Source organism: Salvelinus alpinus, chromosome 2 (assembly GCF_045679555.1).
Source record: "Salvelinus alpinus chromosome 2, SLU_Salpinus.1, whole genome shotgun sequence".
In the NCBI taxonomy this organism is placed as follows: domain Eukaryota; kingdom Metazoa; phylum Chordata; class Actinopteri; order Salmoniformes; family Salmonidae; genus Salvelinus; species Salvelinus alpinus.
Window position 1 is genome coordinate 100,598,148 of NC_092087.1, and position 16,739 is coordinate 100,614,886.

The window sequence follows — 16,739 nt, forward strand, 5'->3', positions numbered from 1 at the left end:
TTTGTTCTTAACTTGCCAAGTTAAATTAATAATAATACAATTATATATATAAAATATATATATTAGTAATATTATATTCAATTAATATGTTTTTTCTGAATTAAAAACCTTTTGCCGGCCAGTTACCCCGTTACTTTAAAAACAACGCTCCTTTTCTAAAAACAACATTTCATGAAATAACAACAAAAAGTGTAAACTGTAGCCATGAATCTCTCTTTATAGTTTATTCACCTAAGCCTGACCTTTATCCACTTACCAATTATTTCACCAATTGTTGCTTTTTTTGTGTCAGCAAATAGACATTGTTCTTATGGGGGCTAGTTACCTTCTAGTACCCTACAGACTGTGACTTACAGCTAGACGAAATAGACAAACAATTAATTCATTTTTTAGAAACAGGAGTTTAGCCAGTCTGTGGCTTCAGGCTCATGCGATGGTGCCTTGAGAACAGGTGGTGTGCCGAAAAATGTCCCCCCTGCCAGAATTCAACCCCCTTCAGCGATCACCCCCGCTTGCGGCAAGATGCCCATGTCGCCCGTACCTAAATCCGCTACTGATTTGTATTAGTCTATAAATAAATCTCTTTGCCAAAATTCGTCAACTCTCCCATGTCTTATTCGACTAGTATTTTTGAAAAGTGTAAGGATAATAATTCCTTCTGAAATGTTTATTGCTTGCCAACATTTTACTTCCTCCTCTATGTTTAATATAACACACAAACATTAATTATTAATTGCGGTTGCCTATCCCGACGTGAAGTTTGTTCTATAGAAAGTATTTGACTCTGATGTGTGCCGCAGAAAGTATTTGACTCTAGCCACAAAATTAGGGAAATTAGGAGGGGGTGATTTTCGGCACAACACAGGTGAATATCCTCTCCATACTTGGGAGGATTAAAAAAAAATTGGAGAGGATTTGGCTATGAAACGCAGTTTGAGTCTTTGCGTGTCAAAAAATATACACGTCAAATAACACTATTTGACACGTTAAATAAGCTTTTAACTTGACGCGTCAAATAACAGTTTACTTGTAGAATGTTGTGCTGGACCGCAACTTCTGGGGTAGCTAGCTAGCTTTAGCTTGGTAGCTAGCTTTAGCTTGGTACCTAGCTAGCACCAATACAACCAGCCTAAAAACAATGACCAGTAGAAACTGCAGTGATTTTCATTATTCTTATCAATGATTTAGGAATTCTTGTAAGTATTAGCTAGGTAGCCACTTGTTGTTCGCCTATTGAAATTGAACTTCAGTTCATGAAAAGAAATAGCTAGCCAGCTTCTTAACCTTGTTGCCCAAAGCTAACGTTATAAGCAGCCAGCTAGCTTCATGAGGCTCGACTGAACCAGGTTATGTGTTGTGAAGCTAGACACAATAAGGATTAGGCACAATATATTTTTTATTTGCGATTTTCCTTCAAAATAAAAGTATACCTCTTTGGTAGTGATGCAGAAGGTTACAATTGGTGAAATCATGTCAAATGTAAACTAGATAATGTTAAACAAGGTTGGCACGTGAAGCAATGAAATGGGGTATCAGTGTACTCGGTGACACTCACAGAACACAACTGTGAAGAGTTTACACAAATATTAGCGTTGTAGCTCTTATTACGGGACTGTGACTGTGTGAAATCACCTCCCCAGTCAGCCTGTTGTGTGTATTGACATTCATATTGCCATGTACAGCTTTACCTAAGGATTGGGGATCAATGAAATGGGGTATCAGTCTACTTAATACCCAATATATTTTTCCCAACATCCTCCTCGGAGTTATCAGACTCCAAAACATCCACGTAGTATTGTTTTTCCTCGGGAATTGTGTTCAATACACAGAGCAGGTTGACAATAAATGTGGCTCAATTCACAGTTGTTTTAGAGTCGCGCAATAAGAGCTAAGACACTAATGTTCTCTGGGTGTCACTGAGTAGACTGATACCCCATGTCATTGATCCACAATCCATAGGTAAGGCTGTACAGTAAAATAAGAATACCCCACGATGCAATTCTAAGGTCTAATACATACAATGTGATTTCAAACAGATTTTTGTCAAATTAACAAATGATTCCAACCTCATTTAGCATGATCTATTCAATTATGGCATAATTCTACTATTTGTATTCGTTTGCCTCACTGTCAATGACATACTTTTACTTTGAAGGCTAACCGCAAGGTCCACTATTGTAGCTAATCCTTATTGTGGTTAGCTTCACATAGATGGGCCCGACCATTAATCAAATAAAACTGTCTTATAAATCAGGGTTATTTTAGATGATGTCACCTAGCTATATAGTTAGCTAGTTTAAGATGATGTTGTTTTGCTACGTATTTGGGGAAGAACATTGTTTTCATCCATCAGCTAGCTAGCTTTTTTTATGACCAGCACTGTAGGTGCTCGAGACAACTTTACCAGCATCATAACATACGTATCGATGAATCGTTGTGACATGTGAAGTACGAGTGATAGTGTAATAAATGTGTAATAATAACTACGTAAAACATGTATGAACGCGTTAAATTATTATGTGACGTGCAGTCATATTCAGGTCCTGATTGGTCAACAAGCTTATTTGAAACGTCAAATAGTGTTAATTGACACGTCAAAAAGTGTTATTTGACATGTATCTTTTTTGGCATGCAAAGACCCAAACGGCGTTTCATATATATGACCACTCTAGGCAGAGCTGTTACAAAAAAATCTATATGTAGGCCTACAGGTTTTTAGGTAAAATAGCCCAATCAAAACGGAAAGCTACTTGAACGTGGGAATATGCCAGGCCTATTGGGCCAAAATCAATTATGGCCTATTGTATAAATAATAGAAAGAAAATGAACGAAACGTTTAAAATATCAGATTGTTTATAAATACTTTGCTACAATGACACACTTAGTTATCTCCCCACCTCGTTGCCTTTCTTTTGGCATGTGCACGTAGTAAGTACACCATCATACTTTTGGAATAGGTGTCTTTTCATTCTTTAGTTGTGGATGTTTCATGTAGTCAGCGTGTAACAACTGCTATTTCTAAAGCAAAAAAACAATGGCACCCGGTTTATAACCAAACAGCTTAGCACCATTCCAGCAGGTGGCATCCTTACACACGTTACCGCACTACCTCTCTTGCTCTTGGTCCTCATCTTTGTAAGTCACATTGATTTGGTTTCTTTATAAAAAAAAATATTTAGTGAACTCCATGACAGTAGCTTAAGCAAGGGGCTATTAGCAGCACACACGTTGACTACAAATGCATGCTGGGCCGGGCATGCCCTGAGCTCCTGAAGTGAGCGCTACTGGAGCAGACAAGAAGACCGACGCTCCAGCATTTGGGAATCTCGCTCCACGAGCCAGTCAAATTGGGCACGCTCTGCTCCGTTCCAGCTCCGCTCACATAGTCTGGTCCCTACCAGGCTACTGTGTTGCACTGGTAAATGCTTCACAATGTATTTCTTTGTAGGCTATAGCCTGGAAATAATTGAAATAATATCTCCTAAATGATTAATTTTGGTTCCTTCTCAGGCTCCTGACCAACTTAGTGTTTATATGCTGTTTAATATGACATGTAGCCTACTTGAAATTAGGTCCGGTCTAAGGCACTGCATCTCAGTGATAGAAGCGTCACTACAGACCTCGTTCGATTCCATGCTGTGTCGTGATTGGGAGTCCCATAGGGCGGCGCACAATTGCCCCAGCGTCGTTCGACGTTGGTAGTAAGAATTTGTTCTTAACTGACTTGACTAGTTAAATAAAGGTTACATTTACAATTACAAAAATAAAAAAAATCATAATTTCATGTTTATTCAAATACTTTTCATTCAATTCCATATTGTTTGGTTTCAATATTTAAAAACAATTGGTAGGTCCAGATAGTCACAAAAAATAGATGTTTGTTAAATTGTGATTTTAATGAATGGAGCGAATTTGGAGCGGTGTTTTTTTCTGTGAGGGAGCTGTAGGAAAGGACACCCTCTCATCCGGATTTCCTACCATTCAACTCTGCTCACATGCTCTGACCCCAACCCCTCCTCTACATAAAGGACTGGTCCATTCCGTTGTGGTGCACCGCGTGTTTGTTCTTGTGTCGTAGTGGCAACATGTCTTTCAGCTGGTAGTGGCCCATGCGCGTGTGTTTATAATGAGAGGAGTAGATGAAACAGGAGATCACCAAGAGGATCACCACCACAGCTGCAGCCAGCCCTGCAATGATGGGCAGGTAGTCCACTACAGGGCAGGAGAGTAGACAGAGAGGAGAGGGAGGGGGAGAGAGGAGAGGAAGGGAGATGCAGTGAATTCAGGAAGTATTCAGATCCCTTGACTTTTTCCACAATTTGTTATGATATATTTTGTTATGTTACATTTTGTTATGTTACATTTTGTTATGTTACAGCCTTATTCTAAAATGGATTCAATAAAAAATATATCCTCATCAAAATATCCTCATCAATCTACACACAATTACCCATAATGACATCACAATACCCCATAATGACAAAGCGAAAACAGTTTAAATATTTTAAAAAATACTTATTAAAAATTAAAAACAGAAATACCTAATTTACATAAGTATTTGGACACTTTGCTATTAGACTCGAAATTGAGCTCAGGTGCATCCTGTTTCCATTGATCATCCTTGAGACGTTTCTACAACTCGATTGGAGTCCACCTGTGGTAAATTCTATTGATTGGACATGATTTGGAAAGGCACACAGCTATCAGTAAAAGAAACATAACAGCCCGCTTGGAGTTTGCCAAAAGGCACCTAAAGGACTCTCAGACCTATGAGAAACAAGATTCTCTGGTCTGATGAAACCAATATTGAACTCTTTGACTTAAATGTCAAGCGTCACGTGTGGAGGAAACCTGGCACCCTCCCTGCGGTGAAGCATGGTGGCGGCAGCATCATGCTGTGGGGATGTTTTTCAGCGGCAGGGACTGGGAGACTAGTCAGGATCGAGGGAAAAATGAACAGAGCAAAGTACAGAGAGATCCTGGAGAGATCTGAAAATAGCTGTGTAGCGATGCTCCCCATACAACCTGAGAGAGCTTGACAGGATCTGCAGAGAAGAATGGGAGAAACTCCCCAAATTGTACATTTTAAATGTAACCTTTATTTAACTAGGCATGACCAGTTAAGAACAAATTCTTATTTACAATGACAACCTACCCCGGCCAAACCCGGACGACGCTGGGCCAATAGTGCGCCGCCCAAAGGGAATCCCAATCACGGCCGGATGTGATACAGCCTGGATTCTGGGTTAAACTTGGAACATTGATATACTCAGAAGGATAGTATCTGAGGAGTGAAGGAAACTGTTTTTTTTTTTTTACATCGGATGTTAATGGTTATCTGTAGGAGACAGATGGCTGTGGAATGTGTTGGGGGAGACTGGTGGAGATCATTGGATTAGACATCAAAAGTGGTTGAGGTCAGAGTACCCTTAAGGGAGAAACAATGGTTTATTATCCTATCACTTCCTCTTCCTGTCAGACCATAAAATATGTAAGGATTGGAGAGAAGGAGGAGTGGCTAAATTGGAGTATATACTGTATTCTTGTGGTGTTGTAAACATGTGTTGTCTGAATGCAGCTGTATTGACCCTCTGGGCAGAATAAACTTGGTTGAACTTTCATAAATGTTCGTTGAGTTCATTCACTCTGAGAATTAGAACCTAACAATTCGAACCAGGGACTGTAGTGACGCCTCTTGCACTGAGATGCTGTGCCTTAGACCGCTGCATCACTCGGGAGCCCAAATACAGGTGTGCCAAGCTTGTACCGTCATACCCAAGAAGACTCGAGGCTGTAATCGCTGCCAAAGGTGCTTCAACAAAGTACTGAGTAAAGGTTCTTAATACTTATGTAAATGTGATAAAGTTTTGTATTTGTTATAAATTTGCAAAACATTCTAAAAACCTGTTTTTGCTTTGTCATTATGGGGTATTGTGTGTAGATTTATGAGGGAGGGGGACAATTTAATCAATTTTAGAATATGGCTGTAACGTGACACAATTTGGAAAAAGTCAAGGGGTCTGAATACTTTTCCAAACGCAACCAAACAATCATTCAATCATCCATCCAACCAATCATCCATCCAACCAATCATCCATCCAACCAATCAACCATCCAACCAATCATCCATCCAACCAATCATCCATCCAACCAATCATCCATCCAACCAATCAACCATCCAACCAATCAACCATCCAACCAATCATCCATCCAACCAATCAACCATCCAACCAATCAACCATCCAACCAATCATCCATCCAACCAATCAACCATCCAACCAATCAACCATCCAACCAATCATCCATCCAACCAATCATCCATCCAATCAACCATCCAACCAATCATCCATCCAACCAATCATCCATCCAACCAATCAACCATCCAACCAATCATCCATCCAACCAATCATCCATCCAACCAATCAACCATCCAACCAATCAACCATCCAACCAATCATCCATCCATCCAATCATCCATCCAACCAATCAACCATCCAACCAATCATCCATCCAACCAATCAACCATCCAACCAATCATCCATCCAACCAATCATCCATCCAACCAATCAACCATCCAACCAATCAACCATCCAACCAATCATCCATCCAACCAATCATCCATCCAATCAACCATCCAACCAATCATCCATCCAACCAATCATCCATCCAACCAATCAACCATCCAACCAATCATCCATCCAACCAATCATCCATCCAACCAACCATCCATCCAACCAATCATCCATCCAACCAACCATCCAACCAATCAACCATCCAACCAATCATCCATCCAACCAATCATCCATCCAACCAATCATCCATCCAACCAATCATCCACCCAACCAATCATCCATCCATCCAATCATCCACCCAACCAATCATCCATCCAACCAATCATCCATCCAACCAATCATCCATCCAACCAATCATCCACCCATCTCACCTGTGACCTCCACGTTAACAGTCCAGGTGCTGTGTCCCAGGGGATTACTGGCGTTGCAGGTGTACTCTCCAGAGTGAGACTTGGCCATGTTGGTGATGGTCACTACGGATCTCTCTTTCGTGGTGTTGGGGGCGGGGGCGGCTTGGGGGAGCAACCAATCGTACGAGGGGGCAGGGTTACCATTTGCACTACAGTTAAGTGATAGGGTGTCGCCCTCTGTGATGCTCATGAAACATCCAGGACTCATAGTGATCTGAGGCTTGTCTGGGGGAGACAGTGAGAGAGAGACAGTGAGAGAGAGAGACAGTGAGAGAGAGACAGAGAGAGAAACAAGTTGATTAATGAGAGAATATGAAGTGAAAACAACATCAGTCAACGTCATGACTCGTCTGGTTTCTAACTAACGGTTGTACTAAATGTGTGGAGACAGAGAACCAGATGGACTCACAGTGCACGTTGATGTTGAGGCGGTCTGATTCCATTACAGGAGGAGGTTGGGGTCCCTCTGGTCCCAGATCCAACATGGCTGAACAACACAACTGGGCCCCGTCGTCATCACTACTAGGGGTGAAGTCCAGGGTATAGGTCCCATTCCCTGGTGTCTCGGTGTCGTTCTTGTGTTTCTGTTGTGTGTCTAATTCTGTCTGTTCACCAGTGGTATTGACTTTGTAGAAGGTCACCCTGAGTCTCCCAATAGGCGCGACGTTCTGGACAAGACACTGTAGCAGGTACTGATCCCCCTCAACCATCGGATCAGGGTACTTCCTATAGCTGAAGGAGACACGGTCTGGAAGCTCTGTGGAGGAATGGAAACACACAGTGATTTAACAGTGCAGAGCCATACTAAGAATACATTCAGAAACACCAGAGAAGATAAGAGAGAGAGACGTCACTCACTATAAACTGTGATGTTCAGCTGTTCCTGACACTGGCCTCCGTCTGTGAAGCACTTAGGGTTGTTAGCCCAGTCAGTCACACTGTCAAATCAAATTAAATATTTAAAGTGCATTTAAAATGTATCAATAAAAAATAGAAGCCAGAAATGTCTAAAATACCAGTAAAACCATTAATTAAAGGCTATTGAACCCTTTTTTAACGAGTTAAAAAAAATCTCAGCTGTGTCTGCCTCTCTTACCTGTCCACCCTCCAGCGTAGGAACTTCACTTCCTTGTCTGTTAGACCAATCCCTCCATTGGTGGCTTCCCAGCCCATCTGTACCGAGGTACCTGAGCTGCAGTTAGAGGAGGCTGGGTCTCCATACTTCACCACCAGCCTGGCAGGACTGACCACCAGGCACTCAGCATCTGGAAGACCAAAGGTCAAGTTAAAACTTTAATGTCCTGTTATTGTTGATTTTATTGTTCAAACTAAACAGGACGATATTATTGTCTAATGTTTATCTATCTGTATGTTAATCAACTACATGTTACACTCCATAACCCAGAAGTTGCCACACACACAACATGCTACAGTACATCTCCCGTACTAGCAGACCCCATGCTTCAAATGACCTCTAGTTATCACTATGGCAACACAGACAACATCTGGACCCTCCTCTTCCTGCCATTGTGCTCTGTGATGCCAAACACACACACACACACACACACACACACACACACACACACACACACACACACACACACACAGACACACACAGACACACACAGACACACACACACACACACACACACACACACACACACACACACACACACACACACACACACAGACACACAGACACACACACACACACACAGACACACACACACACACACACACACACACACAGACACACACACACACACACACACACACAGACACACACACACACACACACACACACACACACACACAGACACACAAACACACACACACACAGACACACACACACACACACACACACACACACACACACACACACAGACACACACACACACACACACACACACACACACACACACACACACACACACAGACACAGACACAGACACACACACACACACAGACACAGACACAGACACACACACACACACACACACACACACACACACACACACACACACACACACACACACACACACACACACACACACACACACACACACACACACACACACACACACACACACACACACACACACACACACACACTGGCCTACAGCCAGATCCACTCAGAATCTTTGGACTCCAAATACTATTTCACTATGCCCTGATAAGTAACCCGAAACACACAGGCTTTCCAATTTATCAATTTCAAAATACTTCATATTAATTAAATACACAAAGTACTAAAATATAAAAACATAACGGAAAAACACCTAAGCTATTAGGAGTCGATTGTGTCAATCTAATTGATATAGTAATAAAATCCCCATCAAAATACATCTGTTGAAGCTTTATTTGTGTGGGCTGCGTCTCAATCTACTGCATCCGTTCTTTTGTCGTCATTCTGCATCTGCGGTGGAAAGTGGAAGAGCTACGGTGGAAAGATGAGACTCTTACGAATATGATAGTGTTCTCCGTTTTGCTCTACGACCCCCACAAGCCCCGCGGGACTCGTCTGAAGTCGGTACCGCCGATGTGCCAACCTCTGTCTGTAGCGTCCGAACCTTTTGGTATACAAACTAATATGACACCACTATGGAAACCTTTTGGTATACAAACTAATATGACACCACTATGGAAACCTTTTGGTATACAAACTAATATGACACCACTATGGAAACCTTTTGGTATACAAACTAATATGACACCACTATGGAAACCTTTTGGTATACAAACTAATATGACACCACTATGGAAACCTTTTGGTATACAAACTAATATGACACCACTATGGAAACCTTTTGGTATACAAACTAATATGACACCACTATGGAAACCTTTTGGTATACAAACTAATATGACACCACTATGGAAACCTTTTGGTATACAAACTAATATGACACCACTATGGAAACCTTTTGGTATACAAACTAATATGACACCACTATGGAAACCTTTTGGTATACAAACTAATATGACACCACTATGGAAACCTTTTGGTATACAAACTAATATGACACCACTATGGAAACCTTTTGGTATACAAACTAATATGACACCACTATGGAAACCTTTTGGTATACAAACTAATATGACACCACTATGGAAACCTTTTGGTATACAAACTAATATGACACCACTATGGAAACCTTTTGGTATACAAACTAATATGACACCACTATGGAAACCTTTTGGTATACAAACTAATATGACACCACTATGGAAAGGGGAAACTCTCAGGTAAAAAGAAATACATGGCAGTAGTTTTGTGCCCCCCCCCCCAAAAAAAGGGGTTAAATATGTGTCAAAAGCTAAATATATATATTTCCTTTTAAATATTTTTGGGGGGATACTTACAGAAATCCTAAAATCAAATAGCTAAATGATCAATGATATGACCATCTAAAAACAATTCCATATGTTATCTTAGTAGAATGTACAGTAATTTACCAAGCACCTGTATCACAACATTGTACTAGACCAGAAGTCTATTTTACCAAGCACCTGTATCACAACATTGTACTAGACCAGAAGTCTAATTTACCAAGCCCCTGTATCACAACATTGTACTAGACCAGAAGTCAAACTTACCAAGCACCTGTATCACAACATTGTACTAGACCAGAAGTCTAATTTACCAAGCACCTGTATCACAACATTGTACTAGACCAGAAGTCTAATTTACCAAGCCCCTGTATCACAACATTGTACTAGACCAGAAGTCAAACTTACCAAGCACCTGTATCACAACATTGTACTAGACCAGAAGTCTAATTTACCAAGCCCCTGTATCACAACATTGTACTAGACCAGAAGTCTAATTTACCAAGCCCCTGTATCACAACATTGTACTAGACCAGAAATCAAACTTACCGGTGAAGTCACAATACAGAGACAATAATGAAAGAAGTATTACAATCTCCATTCCCCGTAATAATCATTGAGCGTCCCTCAGTGAAAGATACTGTATTCTGTTAGTCGAGCTGAATCATTCTGACTGGAATCTCCCTAACGATCCGCCCTCCTCCTCCTCTCTCTCTCTCTCTCTCCTGCTTCTCTAAGGGCAGTGAGGGGGGAGAGGATGGGGGGGAAGTGTAGTAGGTTCCTGTCGGTGTCATTGGTCTGGAATTTCCCAAAAAGCCAGAGAAACACGTTGTTCTGTTACTCCCCGAGACCGGAAACATTGTAATAATTCTGTGTGACAGTACAGGCTAAAGCGAGGTGAGTGAAAGACAGAGAGAGAAAGGGAGAGGGAGATGGGGGAGAGAGAGAGAGACCCAAATAAGGACAGTAGTGTATAATGGAGTGTTGAAAATAGAGAACTGTTTGATTTATTCTCTATATGCCACCAGGCGTCTCTCACTCTCACCACAAACACACACTGTCTCATGTGGTGAGCCCATTCTATTGAAATGTAGAGGGCTACTTCCCAAATCACTTTAGTTTCTGTGGTTTTTTAACCATAATTCTACACCAAAACCAAGCATTTCCTCATCTTAAACGGCACTGTTAGGATGGTGGACCACTCTTGGTACACATGGGAAACTGTTGAGCTGGAAAAACCCAGCAACTTTGCAGTTCTTGACACAAACCGGTGCGTCTGGCTCCTACTACCATCCCCTGTTCAAAGACACTTAAATATATTTGCCCCTTCACCCTCTGAATGGCACACATACACAATCCATGTCTCTACTGTCTCAAGGCTTAAACATCCTTCTTTAACCCGTCTCCTCCCCTTCATCTACACTGATTGAAGTGGATTTAACAAGTGACATCAATAAGGGATCATAGATTTCACCTGGTCAGTCCAATGTCATGGAAAGAGCAGTTGTTCATAATGTTTTGTACACTCAGTGTATGTGTAACAAAAGTATTGGGACAGTGACATAATGTCATGGAAAGAGCAGGTGTTCATAATGTTTTGTGCACTCAGTGTATGTGTAACAAAAGTATTGGGACAGTGACATATGTTTTGTTGTTTTGGCTCTGTACTTCAGCACTTTGGATTGGAAATGATACATTGACTACGAGTTTAAACTGCAAACTGTCAGCTTTAATTTGGTGAACCGTTTAGAAATTACAGTACTTTCTGTACAAAGTCCCCCCATTTTATTGGACCAAAAGTATTGGGACAAATTCACTTCTATGTGTAAAAAAGTTAAGTATTTGGTCCCATATTCCTAGTCCCAAATGACCACATAAAGCTTATGACTCTACAATCTTGTTGGATACATTTGCTGTTTGTTTTGGTTGTGTTTGAGATAATGTTGTGCCCAATAGAAATCCGTGGTAAATAATGTATTGTGTCATTTTGGAAACTCTTTTATTGTAAATAAGAATAGAATATGTCTATGAACACTTCTGCATTCATATGGATGCTATCATGATACCCCCAAGACATGCTAACCTCTCACCATTACAATAACAGGAGAGGTTAGCATTATATATCATACCCCCAAGACATGCTAACCTCTCACCATTACAATAACAGGGGAGGTTAGCATTTAATATCATACCCCCAAGACATGCTAACCTCTCACCATTACAATAACAGGGGAGGTTAGCATTATATATCATACCCCCAAGACATGCTAACCTCTCACCATTACAATAACAGGGGAGGTTAGCATTTAATATCATACCCCCAAGACATGCTAACCTCTCACCATTACAATAACAGGGGAGGTTAGCATTTAATATCATACCCCCAAGACATGCTAACCTCACACCATTACAATAACAGGAGAGGTTAGCATTATATATCATACCCCCAAGACATGCTAACCTCTCACCATTACAATAACAGGAGAGGTTAGCATTATATATCATACCCCCAAGACATGCTAACCTCTCACCATTACAATAACAGGGGAGGTTAGCATTATATATCATACCCCCAAGACATGCTAACCTCTCACCATTACAATAACAGGGGAGGTTAGCATTATATATCATACCCCCAAGACATGCTAACCTCTCACCATTACAATAACAGGAGAGGTTAGCATTTAATATCATACCCCCAAGACATGCTAACCTCTCACCATTACAATAACAGGGGAGGTTAGCATTTAATATCATACCCCCAAGACATGCTAACCTCTCACCATTACAATAACAGGAGAGGTTAGCATTATATATCATACCCCCAAGACATGCTAACCTCTCACCATTACAATAACAGGAGAGGTTAGCATTATATATCATACCCCCAAGACATGCTAACCTCTCACCATTACCAATAACAGGGGAGGTTAGCATTATATATCATACCCCCAAGACATGCTAACCTCTCACCATTACAATAACAGGAGAGGTTAGCATTATATATCATACCCCCAAGACATGCTAACCTCTCACCATTACAATAACAGGGGAGGTTAGCATTATATATCATACCCCCAAGACATGCTAACCTCTCACCATTACAATAACAGGGGAGGTTGGCATTTAATATCATACCCCCAAGACATGCTAACCTCTCACCATTACCAATAACAGGGGAGGTTAGCATTATATATCATACCCCCAAGACATGCTAACCTCTCACCATTACAATAACAGGGGAGGTTAGCATTTAATATCATACCCCCAAGACATGCTAACCTCTCACCATTACAATAACAGGAGAGGTTAGCATTATATATCATACCCCCAAGACATGCTAACCTCTCACCATTACAATAACAGGAGAGGTTAGCATTATATATCATACCCCCAAGACATGCTAACCTCTCACCATTACCAATAACAGGGGAGGTTAGCATTATATATCATACCCCCAAGACATGCTAACCTCTCACCATTACAATAACAGGAGAGGTTAGCATTATATATCATACCCCCAAGACATGCTAACCTCTCACCATTACAATAACAGGGGAGGTTAGCATTATATATCATACCCCCAAGACATGCTAACCTCTCACCATTACAATAACAGGGGAGGTTGGCATTTAATATCATACCCCCAAGACATGCTAACCTCTCACCATTACCAATAACAGGGGAGGTTAGCATTATATATCATACCCCCAAGACATGCTAACCTCTCACCATTACAATAACAGGAGAGGTTAGCATTATATATCATACCCCCAAGACATGCTAACCTCTCACCATTACAATAACAGGGGAGGTTAGCATTATATATCATACCCCCAAGACATGCTAACCTCTCACCATTACAATAACAGGGGAGGTTAGCATTATATATCATACCCCCAAGACATGCTAACCTCTCACCATTACAATAACAGGGGAGGTTAGCATTATATATCATACCCCCAAGACATGCTAACCTCTCACCATTACAATAACAGGGGAGGTTAGCATTATATATCATATCCCCAAGACATGCTAACCTCTCACCATTACAATAACAGGGGAGGTTAGCATTTAATATCATACCCCCAAGACATGCTAACCTCTCACCATTACCAATAACAGGGGAGGTTAGCATTATATATCATACCCCCAAGACATGCTAACCTCTCACCATTACAATAACAGGGGAGGTTAGCATTATATATCATACCCCCAAGACATGCTAACCTCTCACCATTACAATAACAGGGGAGGTTAGCATTTAATATCATACCCCCAAGACATGCTAACCTCTCACCATTACCAATAACAGGGGAGGTTAGCATTATATATCATACCCCCAAGACATGCTAACCTCTCACCATTACAATAACAGGTGAGGTTAGCATTATATATCATACCCCCAAGACATGCTAACCTCTCACCATTACAATAACAGGGGAGGTTAGCATTATATATCATACCCCCAAGACATGCTAACCTCTCACCATTACAATAACAGGGGAGGTTAGCATTATATATCATATCCCCAAGACATGCTAACCTCTCACCATTACAATAACAGGGGAGGTTAGCATTATATATCATATCCCCAAGACATGCTAACCTCTCACCATTACAATAACAGGGGAGGTCAGCATTATATATCATATCCCCAAGACATGCTAACCTCGCACCATTACAATAACAGGGGAGGTTAGCATTTAATATCATACCCCCAAGACATGCTAACCTCTCACCATTACAATAACAGGGGAGGTTAGCATTATATATCATATCCCCAAGACATGCTAACCTCTCACCATTACAATAACAGGGGAGGTTAGCATTATATATCATATCCCCAAGACATGCTAACCTCTCACCATTACAATAACAGGGGAGGTTAGCATTATATATCATACCCCCAAGACATGCTAACCTCTCACCATTACAATAACAGGGGAGGTTAGCATTATATATCATACCCCCAAGACATGCTAACCTCTCACCATTATAATAACAGGGGAGGTTAGCATTATATATCATACCCCCAAGACATGCTAACCTCTCACCATTACAATAACAGGGGAGGTTAGCATTATATATCATATCCCCAAGACATGCTAACCTCTCACCATTACAATAACAGGGGAGGTTAGCATTATATATCATATCCCCAAGACATGCTAACCTCTCACCATTACAATAACAGGGGAGGTTAGCATTATATATCATACCCCCAAGACATGCTAACCTCTCACCATTACAATAACAGGGGAGGTTAGCATTATATATCATACCCCCAAGACATGCTAACCTCTCACCATTACAATAACAGGGGAGGTTAGCATTATTGGGCGGTATGATATTTGTGTGCCAAGGGAGCTAAACAGAACTGAGGAAGTTGATTAGATCTGAACACATACAACATTCCTGAACTACCTTTCTGTAATGTCAGCCCTCCTCCCCCTCCTATACTTGTCCCAAATGGCACCCTATTCCCTATATAGTGCACTACGTTTGACCAGTCGCCTTGCACCACATAGGGAATAAGGTGCTGTTTGGGACTTATATTCCAGGAGTTTATAACGTCTCTGTTAATGTTGCATTCAAGTAGTGTTCAGTCAGATTCTCAGATGTACCTCTCCCTCCCTCCCTCTGCCCTCTCTATCTCCCTCCCTCTGCCCTCTCTCCCTCCCTCCCTTCCTCTGCCCTCTCTCCCTCTCCCCTCCCTCCCTCCCTCCCTCCCTCTGCCCTCTCTCCTCAAACTTTTTCAAGCTCACTCTCTACCCCTTCATTCTTTTTCACTCATCCAGCTCCCCCCGACTCTGAGTGGTACGTGTTTACTCAGAGGAAGGGAGAGTTTCTTATCAGAAGGGAAATACAAACACACACAGAGTTTATATCCATCAGAAACAACAGGACTGCTGCTGCTGGGAGTGGAGAGGCAGGGTGAGGCATGAAACAGACAAAGTTAAAGCTCTGGTTAAAAGTAGTATGTAGGGAAAAGAGTGCTATTTGGGAATTCACAACCCTTGGTACTGACTACTCTTGGTACTAACTACCCTTGGTACTGACTACCCTTGGCCTTGGTACTGACTACCCTTAGTACTAACTACCCTTGGTACTGACTATCCTTGGCCTTGGTACTGACTACCCTTAGTACTAACTACCCTTGGTACTGACTACCCTTGGCCTTGGTACTGACTACCCTTGGTACTGACTACCCTTGGCCTTGGTACTAACTACCCTTGGTACTGACTACCCTTGGCCTTGGTACTGACTACCCTTGGTACTGACTACCCTTGGCCTCGATAATGACTACCCTTGGTACTGACTGGCCTTGGTACTGACTGGCCTTTGGCCTTGGTACTGACTACTCTTGGCCTTTTTACTGACTACCCTTGGCCTTGGTACTGACTACCCTTGGTACTGACTGGCC

General features: G+C 41.5%; 1 protein-coding gene across 7 annotated transcripts in view; it reads right to left on the reverse strand.

The window, feature by feature from the left end:
- Window positions 1–3,773: 3,773 nt before the first annotated feature.
- The window catches only part of LOC139546301 (intercellular adhesion molecule 3-like), a 70,105-nt gene continuing 57,139 nt past the window's right edge, over window positions 3,774–16,739 (reverse strand). For 3 of the 7 annotated variants that reach the window (XM_071354534.1, XM_071354583.1, XM_071354555.1), the window contains exons 4-6: window positions 7,392–7,739; window positions 6,944–7,207; window positions 3,774–4,212 (exon numbers count right to left, since the gene is read on the reverse strand). In XM_071354534.1, coding sequence (XP_071210635.1) covers window positions 4,019–4,212; window positions 6,944–7,207; window positions 7,392–7,739 — 806 coding nt within the window. In that variant the 3' untranslated portion in view covers window positions 3,774–4,018. Of the gene's footprint in view, window positions 4,213–6,943; window positions 7,208–7,391; window positions 7,740–7,840; window positions 7,921–8,078; window positions 8,248–10,861; window positions 11,025–16,739 lie in introns of those variants that run through there. The other 4 variants (XM_071354524.1, XM_071354563.1, XM_071354545.1 and 1 more) reach the window with 3 other exon arrangements.